The 22,175-nt window shown below is 35.4% G+C and overlaps 2 protein-coding genes across 2 annotated transcripts in view; one reads left to right on the forward strand and one right to left on the reverse strand.

The window, feature by feature from the left end:
• Nucleotides 1-22,175, reverse strand: part of LOC123549411 (importin-4-like) — a 61,657-nt gene that overhangs the window by 18,613 nt on the left and 20,869 nt on the right. The window contains exons 10-14 of the mRNA XM_045337485.2: nucleotides 21,336-21,389; nucleotides 20,592-20,701; nucleotides 19,746-19,854; nucleotides 17,404-17,656; nucleotides 15,347-15,466 (exon numbers count right to left, since the gene is read on the reverse strand). Coding sequence (XP_045193420.2) covers nucleotides 15,347-15,466; nucleotides 17,404-17,656; nucleotides 19,746-19,854; nucleotides 20,592-20,701; nucleotides 21,336-21,389 — 646 coding nt within the window. The remainder of the gene's footprint in view (nucleotides 1-15,346; nucleotides 15,467-17,403; nucleotides 17,657-19,745; nucleotides 19,855-20,591; nucleotides 20,702-21,335; nucleotides 21,390-22,175) is intronic.
• LOC128557643 (alpha-2 adrenergic receptor-like) lies at nucleotides 2,292-5,077 on the forward strand. The gene has a single exon (XM_053545405.1). The coding sequence runs from the start codon at nucleotides 2,973-2,975 to the stop codon at nucleotides 4,173-4,175; it is 1,203 nt and encodes a 400-aa protein (XP_053401380.1). The 5' UTR covers nucleotides 2,292-2,972; the 3' UTR covers nucleotides 4,176-5,077.

A 22,175-nucleotide genomic window follows, 5' to 3' on the forward strand; every position in this document is an offset into this window, starting at 1 on the left:
ATGCATTAAGTTATCATACTGCCTTGTGTTTTAATGTTTAATGTTTCAAAAATAGTCTTGGCTGAAAAAGTAGTAAACATTTTTTTTTCAACTTTGGGAATTTGTTTTGAAATTAGGAAAAACATACTATTTTCCACTGGGATTGGGGCAAAACTTCAGCCCCAAATCTGCTTCTCCCCGCCCCACCACCAAGAAATATGGGGGGAAAACAGCCCAGAACTCTATTCGACCACATTCCATCTTAAAACTTTAGATACCAGTTGTAGTAACTTCCTTTAAAATGTATCTTAAAATCCTTTAAAATGCATCTTTTTTTTCTGAAAATTAATATTCTCTTGATAAAAACTGGGCTAAATGAAAATTAAGCAATTTACCAATTCCCCAAAAGATATTTCTTCTCATCACTAAATACACACATTTGATTTTCACCTAGATATGTGTCTAAAGGACACTCCTGCATCCACTTATTGTTATTATACAGTCAAAGGTTATTTGCTGACAAAGCAAGACTTTTTGAGATATGTACCACAGAAACAAATAGGCCCTTTACCAGTTTTATAACTGATCTTGTGTGTAATCCAAAACAATACCCCTGGTGCACAACTTCATATGCTGAATTATAAATTGCTATTATGTATAAATGATTCTCGATAAATATGTTTTAAAATATGTACAACCCAAACTTTTAGGCCCTTTATGCATATTCTTGACCATATCAAGGGCCACAACTCTAGTTTGCCAGAGTAAAATCCCAAACAAAACCCATGAAACCTAAATCTATTTAAACAGAAATCTATTGAAAGAAATTAAATAAAAACCTAAAGTTTAATGTAAACTGTAATTTTTTATTTGCATAACTTTCATTAAATTGCATTTTACCAAAAATAAATCACAGTTCACCGCTTTTTAAACTTCAAATTTTTTTTAATACACCTATGTGACCAGTAGGGGATCAGATTAATAGGCTAGTTGTATTTTTACCATCATTATATACCATTCAACAACACAGCTTCTTGTTACACTGAAGATTTACACTGTATCAATACATTTCATTAAAATACCTTGTCATTATCTGCCCGCCACTATTCAAGATTGTTAAATAACATGGTACCATATTTTACTTAGTGTTACAATAAAGCGTAACAAGTACTTATTGTTGTACCTAATCTGTTATTTTGGCAGTTTAGTAAAGCTTCTTATACTTGGCACATTACACATGGAATTTAAACAGTTTGACCTAAAATTAAGGTCTTGGATAACCTTCTTGTAGAATACCCAGAGTAGTCATAATCAGCATTTCAGCTTCTGACTGTAAAAAACCTTAATACTGAAATACTGTGCTCTGTCAATATGTTGTGACATATGAATATAGGACTGAATGAGAGTAAAAGCAAATAATTATGTTGATTTAAGCAACATTTCAGTTCATTTTTTGGTAAATAAGAACATAATCAACAAAAGAGCTTTTTAAAGCAATAAAAATCACAGCTTTAATGACAGGTCAATTAAATGACTTCACAACCTGGAACAAAGCCAGCGCATATTGACAAGGCATCTGATCTAGTAAATACACAAACTAGAGCTATCACCTAAAATGATGAATTACCCTAGTGGACCTAGTGACCTTGGTTCTGCACTATGAATATCGAACTGATGAGGTAAATATTAGATGCCAGTTTTATGAAAAGCTTCCAAGCTGTTTGAAGATATACAAATAACATGAATTTAAGTTATACGACCAAGTGTGACTTTGATCTTGAACCTAGTGACCTGGGTTGTGCATTATGCATGTAGTCCTGTGAAAAATATTTGATGCTAGTTTTATGACAATATGCCAAGCGGTTTAAAAGATCTGAAGCAGCAGACAGAAAGTTACGCTATTCGATTTGATCTTTTCCTCAAAATATGACATTTACCTTGGAATGAGTGACCAGGGTTGTGCGCTCTTCCCATAGTCTTGACCTTGATCAGATTAACGCCACTGTCATGAAAATCTTCCTAGTGACTTAGAAGATAAGAAACTGACACAAACACAGACAGATGGACCAAATTACAGGCATGTGTGTCTCCAATGTAGCCCCCATATATTATGTACCTTGGGGGTATAACAAGTTCTGTCAACCTCAATTTTTTGTTTTAAAACTAGTTTTAGCATGTCAAAGGTTTTAAGCTTATTACAGCTAAAGATTATATATTTGGCATATAATGCTATTACCCATATGTGGCAAACCCGTTAAGCTTAACATAATCTAATTCTTATTACCTGTTAGAAATCTTCCTTACAGAAAAAAACCTACAGAAGGTATTCATCCTCCTTAACTGATATGTGGTAGAAAATATTTGCTACAGCAGTCTTAATTGAAATCTGTTACTGAAAACAGGAGTGTAGCGGACAATTACAGAATCTAAAGATGATATATAAATCTTAATCTGAGGACAACGGTTGCTAGTGTCATTTGCAGTAAAAAACCCATTAAAAAAATAGTGCCAGAAATTGTTCGGAAATTAAAAAGTTGGATTTACATCTGGAAAGCATGACTTTGCATTGACAAAATACATAATTACCAAGACGGCTATCATTTTTCTCATTCCAAACAAGAACATAAATTCCAAACAGGAAAAGAAAACAAATGAGTTCTCTTGTTTTAGAAAGCAAAAATATATCATGGAAATGTATAAATATTAAAAACCTTTTGATCCACGACAGGTTACCTGATATAAAATAAAACTACCTGTGTATTAGCATTTTAAGAATATGTTAAAAATACAGGATAAAATGGGTTTTTTTTTCACAAGATTTTTATCAAGATGAAAACTTATCATTATTTAAATACAAATGATTTTTCATAAAGGATAAAGGATACTGAAAAAAATTTAAAACAGCTTCAGCATCATGCTACTTTCAGATTTTGAAATTATTTTCAAACTATTTTAAAATCAGCAAAGACGTGTTAAAAAGAATAATCAACAGAATGTCTTCAACATCAAGGTCCGTTACCATCGAGGACTTAAATGCGGATGAAGCAGAGCTGTATTTAGGAGGAACTATTCTTGTGTGTATTTTTAGTGTAGTTGGTGTAATCGGGAATTTACACGTACTTTTAGTGTACGTATTTCGTATGAAGCAATCAAACCATCGTGTCTTCATCATCTGTTTGGCCGTTCTTGACCTCATCACATGCACTGTAGGAATGCCTTTTGTAATCGTAAATTTTCAGAAACCATTTACATTTTACTATACAAGCATCTGCAAGATTTTGTCTTTTTACAACTTCTTCATCTGCATTTCATCAGCTGGAGTTTTGATAATAATATCTGTTGACAGATACCGCAAAATCTGTGTTCCACTGGGAAAACAAATGTCACAGAAAATGGCAAAAACCATGTGTTTTGTTGCTATGGGGATTTCCCTGCTTTTCTCATGGCCCGCTCTTGTGTTATACGGCAGTACACCAATCAAGACCCCTGAACCAGGTATCATCGGGCAAGAATGCAACATTCTAGATGAAGTTAAGGACACGTTTTACCCAGTTTACTTCAATGGAGCCTTACTTGTGGTCTCGTTCAGCAGTTTTGTGGTTCTTGCCGTGTTGTACAGTATTATCGGCAAGGCCATATGGAATCATCACACCTTCAGCAGCAAAGGTGATGACACTCAAACCGAGGTGACGCAGGTCAAAATGAGTGACGTTAAGCCTGCAAGTAAGGCAGAGGCAACTTTCCATTCCGGAAGTTCCGATTCAAATGAATTCAATAATCTAACTGAAGATGAAACAGAGAAAAGTACTGACACAGTTGTCCCTGAAACGAAACCTCAAGTTGACTCAAGACGACGATCATCCAGCGTAGGTCAGGCAACAAAATATAAACAGCAAAGTGCCCTTCAACGAGCAAGGAGCAAATTTGACCGCACAAAGCGTACAACTTTGATGTTACTCTGGATTACAATCATATTTTTTCTAAGTTATGTACCTTATCTGGTTCTACGGATTGTGTCTTACATGAACCCTGACTGGTACACAAGCATGTCTTATGCTGGAAAAGTTGCATACAATACAATACTATGGTGTGTTTTTATAAACAATATGGCAAACTGTATTATATATGGATTTTGTGACCAGCGTTTTCGGCAAGAAATGAAACGTGGTTACAGCAATCTCTGCAGAAGACATTAAGAAATTTCATGTCTACATTTTTCAGCACTAAATGTATCAAACCTGTTTGGACATGAATATTTAAACATTTTCATGCATAGTACCGTTGCAATATATTATCAACTCATATTCAAATTCATACCCGAGATTTTTTTATTTCTCAGATTTTCTTCCTTTTTTTCTTTTTCAAAGAAAAAATAAATGTCCATAAGAGGTGTTTTTTTATTTTTTAAATATTACAAACAGTGTCTAAAATTCAACGAATTTTGCTGAATTTATTTGCAATGTTTAAATAACTGAAAAATGACTAGTTTTATAAATGACATTGATACTTAAAATTTTCTGTAACTACAAAGGTTAAAACTTCTAAAAATCCCTGTCAATGCATTAATTTGTTTTTATAGTTCAGCTCACAACATTTGAACATATCTGCAAATTCGTATTTGTCTGTCAATTTGTCTTTTAATGAAAATTTCATGTGCAGAATCTGAGAAACAAAAAATCAAGGTATTTTGCCTCACATGTCATATAGAACTTAACAGTTTTATGTTCAGAATAGGATTATACTGCTTTCATTAAAAAATCATTACAAATCAAAATTATTTCTATGAAGGTAATTGCATTGCCGCCCTTTTTGATATCAATGCAAGAGAATTCCCAAATGGTAAAAGACCAAAATCATAGATATAATTCAAGCAAGCCTTCTGAGAAGGACATCAAAGTCAAGTTTTACATTTTTGTGAATGAAAACAATTATGAGATTCAAAGGGCACATTATTTTTATCTCAGTTAATCCGATGAAATGATATTAAATACTGTCACAATGACAATGAAGTTGGGGCACACATTTAATCCAATCTTATATCATATTTTGCAAGTTAACAACTGTATTACAAAATGTATTTATTAAATATCTGTATCTATTATAACAGAATGATGTTGTTTTTTAGCTCACCTGTCACAAAGTGACAAGGTGAGCTTTTGTGATCGCGCGGTGTCCGTCGTCCGTAAACTTTTGCTTGTGACCACTCTAGAGGTCACATTTTTTGTGGGATCTTTATGAAAGTTGGTCAGAATGTTCGTCTTGATGATATCTAGATCAAGTTCGAAACTGGGTCACGTGCCTTCAAAAACTAGGTCAGTAGGTCTAAAAATAGAAAATCCTTGTGACCTCTCTAGAGGCCATATATTTCATGAGATTTTCATGAAAATTGGTCAGAATGTTCACCTTGATGATATCTAGGTCAAGTTCAAAGTGGGTCACGTGCCGTCAAAAACTAGGTCAGTAGGTCAAATAATAGAAAAACCTTGTGACCTCTATAGAGGCCATATTTTTCATGGGATCTGTATGAAAGTTGGTCTTAATGTTCATCTTGATGATATCTAGGTCAAGTTCGAAAGTGGGTCACGTGCCATCAAAAACTAGGACAGTAGGTCAAATAATAGAAAAACCTTATGACCTCTCTAAAAGCCATATTTTTCATGGGATCTGTATGAAAGTTGGTCTGAATGTTCATCTTGATGATATCTAGTTCAAGTTCGAAACAGGGTCATGTGCGGTCAAAAAGTAGGTCAGTAGGTCTAAAAATAGAAAAACCTTGTGACCTCTCTAGAGGCCATACTTGTGAATGGATCTCCATAAAAACTGGTCACGTGCCATCAAAAAGTAGGTCAGTATGTCAAATAATGAAACAAGAGGACCATGATGGTCCTGAATCGCTCATCTCTTCCCACATGACCCAGTTTTGAGTATGACCCAGTTTTGAACTTGACCTATATATTATCAAGATAAAAATTCTGACCAATTTTCATGACGATCCATTGAAAAATATGGTCTCTAGAGTGGTCACAAGGTTTTTCTATTATTTGACCTATTGACCTAGTTTTCGAAGGTACGTGACCCTGTTTTGAACTTTACCTAGATATCATCAAGGTGAACATTCTCACTAATTTTCATGAAGATCTCATGAAAAATATGGCCTCTAGAGAGGTCACAAGGTTTTTGTATTTTTATACCTACTGGCCTAGTTTTTGACCGCACGTGACCCAGTTTCGAAACTGACCTAGATATCATCAAGGTGAACATTCAGATCACTTTTCATGAAGATCCATTGAAAAATATGGCCTCTAGAGAAGTCAAAAGATTTTAATAATTTTAGACCTACTGACCTAGGTTTTGACCGCAGTTGACCCAGTTTCAAACTTGACCTAGATATCATCAAGATGAACATTCAGACCAACTTTCATACAGATCCCATGAAAAGTATGGCCTCTAGAGAGGTCACAAGGTTTTTTTATTATTTGACCTACTGACCTAGTTTTTTAAGGCACGTGACCCAGTTTCAAATTTGAACTAGATATCATCAGGGTGAACATTCTGACCAATTTTTATGGAGATCCATTCACAAGTATGGCCTCTAGAGAGGTCACAAGGTTTTTCTATTTTTAGACATACTGACCTAGTTTTTGACCGCACATGACCCTGTTTCGAACTTGACCTAGATATCATCAAGATGAACATTCAGACCAATTTTCATACAGATCCCATGAAAAATATGGCCTTTAGAGAGGTCACAAGGTTTTTCTATTATTTGACCTACTGACCTAGTTTCTGAAGGCACGTGACCCACTTTCGAACTTGACCTAGATATCATCAAGATGAACATTCAGACCAATTTTCATACAGATCCCATAAAAAATATGGCCTCTAGAGAGGTCACAAGGTTTTTCTATTACTTGACCTACTGACCTAGTTTTTGACGGCACGTGACCCACTTTCAAACTTGACCTAGATATCATCAAGGTGAACATTCTGACCAATTTTCATGAAGATCTCATGAAATATATGGCCTCTAGAGAGGTCACAAGGTTTTTCTATTTTTAGACCTACTGACCTAGTTTTTGTCCGCACGTGACCCAGTTTCGAACTTGACCCAGATATCATCAAGACAAACATTCAGACCAATTTTCATACAGATCCCATGAAAAATATGGCCTTTAGAGAGGTCACAAGGTTTTTCTATTATCTGACCTACTGACCTAGTTTTTGATGGCACGTGACCCAGTTTCGAACTTGATCTAGATATCATCAAGGTGAACGTTCTGACCAATTTTCATGAAGATCTTGTGAAATATATGGCCTCTAGAGAGGTCACAAGGTTTTTCTATTTTTAGACCTACTGACCTAGTTTTGAAGGCACGTGACCCAGTTTCGAACTTGACCTAGATATCATCAAGGTGAACATTCTGACCAATTTTCATGAAGATCTTGTGAAATATATGGCCTCTAGAGAGGTCACAAGGTTTTTCTATTTTTAGACCTACTGACCTAGTTTTTGATGGCACGTGACCCAGTTTCGAACTTGATCTAGATATCATCAAGATGAACATTCTGACCAACTTTCATAAAGATCCCATGAAAAATGTGACCTCTAGAGAGGTCACAAGCAAAAGTTTACGGACGGACGACGCACACTGCGCGATCACAAAAGCTCACCTTGTCACTTTGTGACAGGTGAGCTAAAAATGTGACCTCTCTAGAGGCCATATTTTTCATGGGATCTGTATGAAAGTCGGTCTGAATGTTGATCTTGATAATATATAGGTCAAGTTTGAAACTGGGTCAACTGCGATCAAAAACTAGGTCAGTAGGTCTTGAAATAGAAAAACCTTGTGACCTCTGTAGAGGCCATACCCTTGAATGGATCTTCATGAAAATTGGTCAGAATGTTCACCTTGATGATATCTAGGTCAAGTTTGAAATTGGGTCAACAGCGGTCAAAAACTAGGTCAGTAGGTCTAAAATTAGAAAAATCTTTTGACCTCTCTAGAGGACATATTTTTCAATGGATCTTCATAAAAATTGATCTGAATGTTCACCTTCATGATATCTAGGTCAGTTTAGAAACTGGGTCAAGTGCATCAAAAACTAGGCCAGTAGGTATAAAAATAGAAAAACCTTGTGACCTCTCTAGAGACCATATTTTTCATGAGATCTTCATGAAAATTAGTGAGAATGTTCACCTTGATGATATCTAGGTAAAGTTTAAAACAGGGTCAAGTACCTTCGAAAACTAGGTCAGTAGGCCAAATAATAGAAAAACCTTGTGACCTCTCTAGAGACCATATTTTTCAATTGATCTTCATGAAAATTGGTCAGCATTTTTATTTTGATAATATCTAGGTCGAGTTCAAAACTGGGTCACATGAGCTCAAAAACTAGGTCACTATGTCAAATAATAGAAAAAACGACGTCATACTCAAAACTGGGTCATGTGGGAAGAGGTGAGCGATTTAGGACCATCATGGTCCTCTTGTTTACAAGAGCCGTGAAGACTTGGGTTATCAACAATAAAGCATTAGATCTGTAATAACATTCGGCAATTAACATATGATTATGTATTTCCATATAAAGTTTTGGTATTTCCCAGAAGAAACCAAAATCCATGCTCTTGAGACCACCAATTACATTAATTGCACGGAAATTGCTTAGTGTCATTATGGGTCCATTACAGTAAAGTTACATAAAAATATGATGATAAACTTGATGCATACTTGTTTCATGTTTATCAGTGGTTTACTGAAATACACCCAAGCACAGTTAAAACCAATGCCAACGCCGATCAAGTGACAACAATAACTCTTTTTTCTTCTTTAAAAATCAGACTAGCTAAAAAGTGTAACTTAGTGCAAAAATTTCCAACAAAAAGGCCATAGACAAGTATTCTCGCTCACAAAGACCACTGCCAAAAATACTTTGTCATTCCATATGTTGATTTTTTTTTACTTTTAGTGTTGCATTTTTCCAAAATGTCATAATTAGTTCAAATGTGTTACAAAACAACAGCAACTGTCAGATGTATAGCCTTTTACTTAGTTCTCTGTCTAAAATGTCTTCGAGTGTAAAAAGGTCACATGCATTTGCCACTGACATCCATGTTATCTACCGTTTCACATTTCTGCTCAAGTCAGTTATCAATTTGGTTACCCAATCAAGCATCATAAACCTAATCAAGTGTGTATTTCACACCATCTGAATAATGACAAGTGTCAAGTAAAAGCACCTAGCATGATGTAACTGAGAATACATACACAATTGTGATCAGTTTATTTTCAAAGTCCAAGCACCAATACCCACTCATGAAATCAAAGACTGAGTATTTTTGATTCACACATGGGTTGTAATATGCATTAAGAATTATTTACATTGCATAATTTACAATAATAATTTGAGTATTTATGCAATTATGCATCTTATCTCTTGCTCTGAAACATTAATGACGGCCCTGAATCATTAGCCTGAGTAAACAAGGTGACAAATTTCCAACTTGATGACAATACCAACAAGACAAATGTTATGGCTTTGTTTCATGTAGACCAAGTAGAAAATGTGAAGCCCTCTAAAAGCATTAACAATGTTTTCCCTAAGATATGACCTACTGACCTACTTTTTACTCCAAACTTTATCTAGATTACACAAGGCATATTTGGTGGACAGTAAGACATGACATTCACTTATAATACTGTAATGAAAATACATGGTAACAGAAGCCACATTAGCTTTTTATCAAGATTTATAAGTGAAACACTGGTTGTCCTTAATTCCATTCTGGACAAGACCCCAATTTCAGGTAAAAGTGTAACTAACATTATGTTCAAGCCATATATCATGTATAAAAATTCAACCTCAGGTTCTCACTTATCTTTTTTCGTATCTTAAAAGCATGTCACCTCTACTTTCTGATTCCTCTTTCCCCAGTAATTGGCAATAAATCATTTCCATCACTGACATTTCAATTTTTGCTTTTTTTAACAAAGTAGCAGATCAATAATAACAATCAAGATAAAGCTTAAGCTATCATTCATAAGGTTTCATAATGGAAATTAATCCTCATCTCAGTGATATAAACTTCCAACAAATGAGCCGTGCCACGAAAAAACCAACATAGTGGGTTTGCGACCAGCATGGATCCAGACCAGCCTGCGCATCCGCACAGTCTGGTCAGGATTCATGCTGTTCGCTAATGGTTTCCCTAATTACAATAGTCTCTGAAAGCGAACAGCATGGATCCTGACCAGACTGCACAGATGGTTTCTCTAAATACAAGTCTTTGAAAGCGAACAGCATGGATCCTAACCAGACTGCGCAGATGCGCAGGCTGGTCTGGATCCGTGCTGGTTGCAAAGCCACTATGTTGGTTTTCTCATGGCACGGCTCATTAATCAAGTTAGGTGACAAAATTTACAGTACAACTAAAGTTTCTATTAAGAAGCAAAAATTCTTCTCTCTTTTTTTTGACAATGTTTTTGGTAACAAGTTAAGCCCAGAACAGTCTCAACATTCCAGTAAATGCTCCTGCAATGTCAGTTTCACTGAAACATCTGAACTGCATGTCAAGTTTCACTGAAATATTTGTACCTGCACAAAAAAGTTCCACCGAAATATCTGCACCTGCGTACCAAGTTTCACTGGAATATTTGCACCTGCTCTGTAAGTTTCACTTAATTATGAAGTTTCATTAAAATATTTGCACCTGCATACCAAGTTTCAATGAAATATTTTAACCTCCGTATCAGGTTTAAATGAAATATAATGCACCAGCATATCCAGTTTCACTGAAATATTTGCACTTGCACTGTAAGTTTCACTTAAATATGTGCACCTGCATACCAAGTTTCAATGAAATATTTGAACCTGCACATCAGATTTAAATGAAATATATGCACTGCATACCAAGTTTCGCTGAAATATTTGCATCAGCTTATCAAGTTTCAATGAAATAACAATTGCAAACCAAGTTTCTCTGAAATTTTTGCATCTGCACACCAAGTTTAAATGCATCAGCATACCCAATAATAATTTTAGAAATCATAAATTTTGCGATATTATGGACCCGTAACTTTAAAATCTAGTAGTCCCAAACAAAAATATGAGTCCCATCTCAATGAAGAACCGAAGTTTAGAAATTCAATACTGTCAGCAATTTATATTGTAACAAGAGCTGTCACTAATTGTGACAAATGTCCCCGCAGCACCTTGACCTTTGACCTGGTGACCCCAAAATCAATAGGGGTCGTGTACTCAATAAGTACTATCAGCAAAGCATGTGAAGTTTGAAGGTCCTAGGTGCAGTGATTCGCAAGTAAAGTGCCTTCATGCAAAGTTAACATTGGCCCCTGTGACCTTGACCTTTAACCTAGTGACCCCAAAGTCAATAAGTACTATCAGCATGTGAAGTTTGAAGGTACTGGGTACAGTGGTTCGCGAGTAAAGTGCCTTCATGCAAAAAGTTAACATTGACCCCAAAGTCAGTAGTGGTCATGTACTCAATAAGTACTATCAGCATGTGAAGTTTGAAGGTCCTGGGTGCAGTGGTTCGCTAGTAAAGTGCCTTCATGCAAAAAGTTAACGTTGGCCCCTGTGACCTTTGACCTGGTGATTCCAATTTCAGTAGGGGTCGTGTACTCAATAAGTACCATCAGCACGTGAAGTTTGAAGTTCCTGGGTGCAGTGGTTCATGAGTAAAGTGCCTTCATGCAAAAAGTTAACATGATGAACGAACAAACGGATGGGCAGTTGAAAACTAATACGCCTCCCTTCAGGGGCATAAAATTACAAAACACTGAATATAAATACTTTAAAACATATCAACAATACAACAATCTTTGTGAATTGCAAGCACAATAATTTAGTATTTCAGTTCATAGAAATTTCAATCAGAATGTATGGGGTATCTAAGGGTACACTAGCTGAAGTCAAATAGTTACTTTTAGTTTCACTTCTAACCAAAATTCAGCCTTATCTTCACAGAATTATCGCAATCAGCATGTATAGTATCTATCATTTGATAATTATTGGTATTTTGGCTGTCAGAATGACATGTACCCGGGGATGCTAACCCTTTAATACTTTGCATCCTAGGCAAATTTCATTTGTACAGGACTTTGGACACAAACCTCAAATGATCACTGCACTTTCATTTCAACACCTGTACACCAAAGTTTTGTTGAAATATATGCACCTGCATACCAAGTTTCTACATTACATCTGCTCCTGCAAACCATTCCTGTTCAAACTAACTGCACTTATAGCATGCTATACCTGCCTCCCTGTCTGTATGGATCACTTGCATACAAAGTTGCATTCAATATTTAATTTTCTCAGTGATAGCTTCAAGTAACTTCACTCAATTCTAAATACTGCAGCAAGGCATTTTATCCACACTGTTAAGTATGTGAGGAATGTAAAGAAAAGGTTGAAACCCCTAAATAACATCTTGTATGAAAGGGGTACTACAACAGGGCCCACAATGGGCTGTAAAATGTTTGAGCCAATTTAAGCCGTCGGTTGTGGGGAGGGGTTTTGCCCTCCTGCTTTGATCTTGTTCATAATTTCATTACTAAATCAGTGCTGCAGTCAGGATTTGAAATGGGCAGGGTGGCAGCTGGTAAAAGGGCCCATCAAACTGAAAAGTGGCAAGATGGGTGGGAGGGTGTGGAAATACAATAGAAACCCATCCACCACATAATCTCCCTGCAGAAAACATGAAACTACATTTAATTTAAAATATATTCTTGTAAGTTGGACGGACCCATACTACTGGGCACTACCTTCTGGAAAATTGAAGGATTGATCCATGGCCATCAATCTGCAACTGGTAATTATTAAGTAGCGAAGTGACTAAGTTTCATAAAAGTAAGTTTTTTTCTTCGCTGGAAAGACCATTATTTGGGTAGCAATGTAGTTTATCAATAGGTTACTCACAAAACATTGTTTTTTCCCACTCACACCTGTTGACAATTAAATGTCAAGTGCTATAATGTAACTGTATTGCTAACTGGCTGAGTATAATTACCTCTAATGAAATCGATGATCTGATTTGCTCTGTAATCATGCAAAAAAGCTGCAATGGGACAACTGCGCATTATATGGAATATGTGCATTTTTTTAGTGTAAATGCACGTATCGTGCATCATTTACGACCTTCCCAATCACTCGAGTGGTCCACTATTGCAGGCCAGGAAAAAACACCAGCATTAGTCTCTCCACTCTCCATTTTCAGCTGTAACTATATTTAGAAACTTACCTAAATTCTAATAGCAATACAGATTAAAGGCCTGAAGGGCCTGAGTCAGCTAATGATTGATGTACTGACAGTATAGTCTACCAGTTTCAGTTTGTTTTTAGTTTTTTTCCCCAACTAAAGAGAGATTTTGTTACAATAAATGAAATGAACATTCGGTCGATGCCTAGTAAAACCTTGATTGACATTATACAAGTATTTAAACCCAATATATTTCTCTAAAATTGAAGAGTGGCTCAGACTGGGCAGAAAAATGTTTGAGCCATTTTTACATGGTCGGTAGCAGGGTGGGTGTGGGGAGGGGTGTTTCTTTCCGCTTTAAATTACAGTCAGATTTTGAAATGGGCATTGCGGCAGGTGGTTAAAGGGCAACTGTATCAAACTGTAAAGTGGCAATATGGGGGAAGGGTCTGGGAGGATACCCCCTCCTGCAAGTAGGGTTTGGGGTATTACCACAAGAAATTTTTGAATATGTAGACCCCTGATACAGCCTTTGGTGCGATTTTAACTGAAAATCTTCTGTTTCAATTTCTAAATATTACCTAGATTCTTTCTAGTATTACAATTTCCAAAGTATGACTGTCACTTTATCTTTTTACTTTCAGATCATGCCTCAGGACTAGAATATGAGTCTGACATAGATTATATGTAGGTGAAATAATAATAAATTCTAGAATCATTTCTGTTACAATAATATCTATCATGTATGTTACTTGAATGTTAAAATTTCATAACACAGCTCGATATTTACCCAAAATATTATATCCGGATACGATTACACTTTTCTCCAGTTTCAACAATATATTTTACAAATTGTGATGATACGAAGACATTTAGCAGCAATTGGCAGTATCTGACATTGAAGTTTACAGTTAAATTACCTCTTATTTAAATCTTTTCATAAAAAAGTTGTTACGTTTCGTCAAAGCAGCCAAACATAGACGATCTACTTTCGATTTTAAAAACTACAAGAAAATACAATTTAATGTTTTGCCGATTTGTTTATTTCTCGAAAAATAAGAATTAAAATCATTTTTAATATCAGTAGTAACTAAACAAACCAGTAAGAGCTTCTTCTTCCGATAATTTATCCGTTTACTGACTGCAAAATTCAACCCACGCAAAGTCGTAGAAGCGTTGTTATAAACAGGTCACGCGTGTTCGCCGAGAAGTGTCCAGAATGTAGTTAGGATTCATCCACGAAGTCTCGCGGAAGAATTAACGTACTGCACATATCTTATTCGGGTCATTTAAAATGAAGCTGTCATAATTTAATTTCATCGATGTGGTAAACTCTTTGATAAGAGACATTCCAATGCTTTCAGAGGTACCCACTCAATAAAATACTAGCAGTATGTTCTGGAACTATAGTGTGTCTTTCGCTGGATGTTACGCAAGCTTTGTAAGCCTGCGCAATTCATAAAATGCACAGCAAAATAAATTTGTTATTTGCGCAATGATTTTAAAGATTATTTTTTGAAACGGACAGGGTAACAAATGGATAATTTGGCTAATAAGTTAATATGCAGTTTTTATTTGAATTTGTGAACATCATATTTGCTATTTTGTGACAAAAGGGCATAAAATTCGTCACCATAATCAAATGCGCAAATGTATTACCAAATCCCGCAGAATCGTTATGCCTGTTTATGCTTAATGAGTTACCGCGGAAGAAAATACATGGCTTTATTCGAGTATTGCACAATTACAAGTCATAAATATGGCAGATTACATCGTATATTGGTCATAGCAAATAGGATTGACATAAATAAACTTCATTCGATCAATGAACTCTTTGAAATTAGAGACAATCCAATGGAACTACATCACTTCGCTGTGTTGTGAGGCCATTTAAGAATGAGAAATCGGGCGATAGCAAGGACTCGTCAAACGCTTGACAGCTTTTAGCCGACTCAACAAACCTGAGTGAAGCAGCCAACCAAGGGAGCGACTCAATCTGGCTGCTTATAGGAGGTGGCTTCTTAAGACAAGTTGAAATTAGAACAATAAGACAGACCGAGAAGTAGACTGACTTGTTGCTTCAGGAGAGCGACCACTAAATAAACGTGGCATCTAAGGCAGGTTCAACTGTACATAATATCACCTTACCGATTGTTTGAATCTGTAGTTTGAACATTTCTTCATTCCCCTCAGTGACTACAAGATATTCCCTGAACTGGTTGATAATTTCCTGGAAGTATGGACAGATCAAGGACTCTGCTGCACTCGCTGAAATATAAATCAAATGTATTTATTTTAACTGTATAAAGTAACTTTGTTTTCTTCTATCATAGGATTTCATGATTTTTTTTACTACTATAAATATATATTTTTTTGTTGTTGGATTTAACGTCGCACCGACACATGATAGGTCATATGGTGACTTTCCAGCTTTAATGGTGGAGGAAGACCCCAGGTGCCCCTCTGTGCATTATTTCATCACAAGCGGGCACCTGGGTAGAACCACCGACCTTCCATAAGCCAGCTGGATGGCTTCCTCACATGAAGAATTCAACGCCCCGAGTGAGGCTTGAACCCACATCTTTCAATAAAACTAACAAGACCGAAATCAACATTGTATGACATATGGGTAGTTTTCAAAAAACTTAGGCATTTGCTCTAACCTAAGGAAAATAGAATACAACAGGCCCATTATTTAAGAATCAGGGAATGCTTCTTTTTAAGTGTCACTTTATCAGTTTTAAAATTATGGCATTTAAACTTTACCTTATCATTTATACACTAAATTCTATTCTTTAATATAAGTACTTTCTTTGACAACAAGAAGCACTTTAAATACAAACTAGAACTGTCACAGGAGTGACTCATACCCCCACCATACGGTCTTGTCAAAGAAGAATGGCAACCATAAGGAATCTTAAAAATACTTTGGAGTACTTCATCCTGGGCTTCCACATATAAGTAATACTAGTATAATACTAGTAAATATATTAAATCTCTAATATTAGAGATACACTAAAAGTGAATACAAAGAAGTGTCTTACCGACCCATGTTACCACGGAAAAATGTTTTTACTTTTTACATAGGACTTATAATAAAAAAGATTGAAAATCTAAAAATATGATTTCTAAAAATAGACTAATTCCTGGAATTTAAGGGGAAGAAACTCAGTACAAAGGTTAAAAAAGGTTACTTCCCTTTGGCTCTAAGCCGATCAGAATGAGATATAGTGAAAATACATCAAAATTAACATTAAATTCTAGGTAAAAGGGGACACAATTCAAGAAAAATAGTGTCAGAGTTATGCACCTTGTGTCACATGATGTGGGTGATGAGGTGGAACATCTGTTTTAAGTCTGAATCAAATCCATTCAGTAGTAATTGAGATATAGTGAAAATACATCAAAATTAACCTTAAATTCTAAGTAAAAAGGGGCATAATTCATGAAAAATTGGTGTCAGAGTTATGCACCTTGTGTCATATGATGTGGGTGATGAGGTGGAACATCTATTTTAAGTTTGAATCAAATCCATTTAGTAATAACTGAGATATAGTGAAAATACAACAAAATTAGCCTTAAATTCTAAGTAAAAGGGGACATAATTCATGAAAGCTTGGTGTCAGAGTTATGCACCTTGTGTCACATGATGTGGGCACATGATGTGGGTGATGAGGTGGAACATCTATTTTAAGTTTGAATCAAATCCATTCAGTAGTAACTGAGATAAAGTGAAAATACATCAAAATCAACCTTAAATTCTAAGTAAAAAGGGGCATAATTCATAAAAAAAATTGTGTCAGAGTTATGCACCTTATGTCACATGATGTGGGTGATGAGGTGGAACATCTATTTTAAGTTTGAATCAAATCCATTTAGTAATTACTGAGATATAGTGAAAATACAACAAAATTAACCTTAAATTCTAAGTGAAAGGGGACATAATTCATGAAAACTTGGTGTCAAGAGTTATGCACCTTGTGTCACATGATTAGGGTGATAAGGTGGAACATGTATTTTAAGTTTGAATCAAATCCATTTGGTAATAACTGAGATAATAGATTTCGGGACGCGACGGGACGGGACGGGACGGGACGCGACAAAACTGACTCCTATATACCCCCCTCAAACATGTTTGGTGGGGGTATAATAACAAACTGCCAATAATTACACCAACACAATTCCTTTTTAGAGATAATTATTACCTGTTGCCCCTATTGCACTAATGGCAAGTTCCTTAGGTCGTAAAGTTGTTGATGTCTTCAATACAGTCATGAGATGTTCCATTAACTGTGGAAGGTAAGGCTGGATATCTTTTCCCAGATTCTGGCAGAACATTTCCAAAGCATAATAACTTCTAGTGAGGCCATGAGAATTCTTGTCACCCTCCTGACTCACCTGTAGCAGGTATTGGAACAGCAAGGGTAGAACATCTGAGGCGTATTTGCTAATGTCAGGCTGAAATGAATGAAACTCTTTAAAGGTCCAATACTAAGGAAAGTGAACATTTTAATTTCTTTTAAAAAGCACAGAAACTATTTCATTTTATTGGAAAATGAAAGTTGGTATGTAGAAATTAGAAATAAATTGCAGTATATGTACAATTATTTTTCTATGAAGTATGAAGAAAGTTAAAAAGACCTGGGGGGTCATTCTGTCGATTCATTGAAATTTCAACATAATACACATACATTTCTTTGAGTTCTAAAGACCTGCTGTAAATTTTGACCTGCCAATCTTCATTATTTAGTGTCTTGCAGAAGTCTATGCACTGGCTATAAAAAAAATTGCCAATTCACTTTCCCTTAGTAATGGACCTTTAAGCAAGATCTAACCTCACTTTCCTACTGGTAGGCAACATCACTCTTCTTCATATAAATTAGTTGGCCAGAAAATTTTGACGTTTATCTGATGTCATATAATAGAGATAGTACCTAAGTTTTTCAAATCATAGATATGAAGTTAAAAAGCTTTGAAATGAAGACAAATGTACATATATTTCTCAAAAATAGATATATTAACAATATTTTAACCAGAAGCGTAGAGTTATGAGCATTTAATATTTTCATGTAAAAGAAAATTTTGTGATCAAGAAAATGTAACTCTTCTTAGACCTGGATAGCAATATAAACATCAAAGGGACATAATATAGCGAATATTTTCTACTTGGGTGCATTTGATTTAACATTCAACTGTGATCTGGATTTCTAAATAATGATACATGATACTGTGTGCTAAAAATATAGAACAACTGGAACAGTCCTTTAACAACAAAAAGATGCTGTAGCAAAATAAAAATTGTTAAGCTTTAACTGGGACTCGAACCCAGGACCTCTGACAGCTAAGGCAGACATTCTACCACTTCTCTATAACAGCTGTAGCTATAGCTGGGCAGTTAAAGTACACCGATTACATTACGTGAACTTGAACAGTCTTGTGACAATAACACATAATCGGCATATTCCGGATTATCGGCGTATTCGCTTTGTTACCTAACGGCAATTTTCGTGTAAAGAAAATATAAAATCTAATGCTGCAAACGTTTCAATCAGTCAAAACTTCCCAAATTTCTCTGACGTGTTTTTTAGAGTATGAACTTACTAACTGGTAGTACCAGTGAAATATAACTTACACTGAATCTTATATATTTTCATTTTTAGCAGCTGGCGAATGGAAAAGACAGTGGGCTTTGTCCAAATATAAGCAATTACTTTACCAGTTTCGAGAGGATATTAATTGATAGGAAATTACAGTAACAAACTAAGTACCTTTCTGCAACACATGGAGTCATTAGCATTCACTGTCAATCAGTATTACGACTAAGATCAACGATCATTCATTCATTCAAATAATTTATAGACAGAGTCCGTTGTTTACATTTTTAATCGTAACCGGTGCTCTTGTAAAAACCTCTTTTATTGAAAAATCGGAGAATGCGTAGAGCTATGGTACGGTCTCTACATATAAAGCATTATACCGACATTTTACATTATTTTTTTCATATCAAGTAAGAGATTTGTTTCTGCTGGGGTTTGAAGTTAAAGCAATACCATTTAGTCATATGGTAACTTTCTAGTTTTTTTTGGTGGGGAAAGACCAAGGGTGCCAATCATGCCATTACTGCAGGCACAATTTTTTGGGCACATCTACAGAACCAAAAATCTTCCATGAGCCAAAGAATGGCTTCCTCAGATGAAAGAATTCTATACCCAAGTAAGCCTTCTATCCAAGAGCAGTGAAGGACAAGTTTTCCAAGTCTTAACCATTCAGCCAAGGAGGCTCCACACCAAACAAAAGACTAGTAAGTTAGAAATACCGCTGAAGTGTTCAATGAATGGACATGGCATCATACTTACACACTTTTGCAATCAATTTCCTTCTCCTTATGCTAAACATTAGTGGAGTTTCAATGGAATTCTTCCTTTTTACAAACATTTCCTCCTGTTCAAAAGAAAAGTCTTTCACAAAGGGAAAAAATAAGAGCATTTACACAGAAGGTAAGTCTTTGAGAAATTTTATGCCTAAGGTTGAACTGAATGCTAGTTACCTGAAGATGTTCAGAGAACTGTCCTATTGCAAACAATGCCCCATTTCTTACATGTTGATCAGGGTCACTGAGACCTTTGCACACACACTGTAACACTGCTTGTATATGACTGAAACATAATATGTTACTCATTAACTATACCTTGATCATGTTTAAGTAAAATTGTTGTATCTAATTGTTGCAGGTAAAGCTGTCTTAACAAACTCTACAAAACATTAAACGTTTGTTTGCTGGATATTTACGTCACACTGATAAAATTTAAGACAAATGGCGACTTCTATTTAGGACCCAGGTGTCCCTGCAGACATTACTTCATACACAGACAGGCACATCTTGGTAGAACCACTGACCCTTTGCAAGCCAGCTAAATGGCATTTTCACACATGCAGGGCTCGGACACTGCAGTAAAGTATTTGTTAGAAGTAGTAGCAAAAGTTAAATGTGATAAAAACTCTTTATAACATTTACTGCAAATTAAATTATCTAGACAAGTGTCCATAGGACAACAATACCCCCCACCCCCCACAACTTCTTTCGCTGTAAGACATATATTACTTGTTGAAAATGCAAGATATAACCTTCAGTTGAGATATGAGTCATCAGAAAGAGGGGGTGTGATTGGATACAATAACAATCCTATTATAAATCATATCCCTAATTTTTGTGACACAAGGACAAAAATTCTTATGCCGATGGAAATCTGGATAGGGTTCAATCTGAGTGCAACGCTCACCCACACCACTTAATTTAGTAAGAACTTTTCACAGTAACAGCATTATTACCTAAGATATAAATATTTCATTAACATGTTCATTTAAGTAATGCTTATTTCATCAAAGGATTTACTTGTTTGTAAGAAAATCTGCACATCCCTCAGCTACAACAGCCATGGCTATAAATGCTGCTTTTCGTCTTTCTGGCTTCTCATCTTGTAGGGACGGCTCCACCATAGACATCTACATGAAACAAACGTACAAATGTTAATACATATTCACACAAATACCAGCAACAGCAAATACTCGACCAGTTACTTTGAATCTGACCTGTGACAAAATTATCTCAAAAGCAAAAGGGCGATTACCCACTATCCATTAGTAGTGTTTCTTCTAAGTTCAAAAATTATAGGAAAAGGCATTCTCAAGATACTGAGCAGAAACAGCTTTTTGTACTAACTGACCTAAAAATCAATGTCAATGAACAACGTATCAAGTTTAAGGATCATAGGTCTTTAAAGCACTGAGCCTTCCAGCATACAAAAACTGTAGAACAAAGAGGAATTGCATTGTTGTTAAAACATACAGAACATAATGCAGGTTCTGTTGGAATATTTTTCTAAACTATGTACTAAACAATGTGTGAGATATTCCAGGTAATTATCTTAAACATATTAGTCTGTGATTTGACAGTAAACAATTCTGTTGCACCTGATAAAACAGGAAGAGATATATCGAAATTGTTACATTTCATGTATACAACAGTTTTTAATTTGCAAAGCTGACCTGTATTGGTTGAAAGTGTTTCTTCAAATAAAACCATTGTAGAATAACATCCATTCTACTGTGATAAGAAATTTAATAAAGAAGAACCTACCACTGGAGGAATAAACTTTTCTGGTGGGAGATGCATAGCCATTGTGTCCAGAACCTGAAATAGAAAGATTATACTTTTATGCCTCTTTCCTTCTCACCGATCAGAGCCGTTTGAAAATATTGCACTAAGTCTTGCTGCTTTTTCCTGTTTCTTAATTTCAAGAATATTGTGGCAAACCATGGGACCATTGCAAGTAACTATAAAGAAAATCTATTTATTAACATTAAAAACTCAGCTGAAAAGTCAGGTGTAAAATTTTCTTAATATTTAAAATCACTGGGGTCATATATAACATGTACCTTCTTATAGGGAATAGTAACCACTGACTGTGAAACTGTTTTATTTGCATTAAGCTGTTTGTTAAAAGTTATTGAAGGATTAATTTTACTGTTTTATATAATGGCAGTCCCTTAAAGCCAAGTGAAACAATTTGAACAGAGGGCCATACAAGGAAGCTAAAGACCAATTTTGGTGAAGATCCATCAAGCGGTTCACGAGAAGAGACTGTTTAAAGTAAAGTTGCTTTTATTTTTAGCCCTGACAGCACCTACAGGGGATCAAACGAACACATTTGTACAGTATCTATCCAATGGAGGCCCATACTATAAAGTAAGAGGGTTGTCCCAGAAAATCCCAAACTTTTATTTTATCATTTCAAAAATAAACTGACACATGAAATAATTATTTTAACTGATAGTATTTCAATTCAAGTCTTTGACATCACTTGCTTCAAACGGTAATGTAATTTTTAAAGTAACAGTCACACGCACTTTCAGAAATTGTGACATCAGGTAAGTTCGTGGCACAGAAAGTATTTATAAAATATTGTATAGGTTGCAG

This window comes from Mercenaria mercenaria, chromosome 6, assembly GCF_021730395.1.
Source record: "Mercenaria mercenaria strain notata chromosome 6, MADL_Memer_1, whole genome shotgun sequence".
In the NCBI taxonomy this organism is placed as follows: Eukaryota; Metazoa; Mollusca; class Bivalvia; order Venerida; family Veneridae; genus Mercenaria; species Mercenaria mercenaria.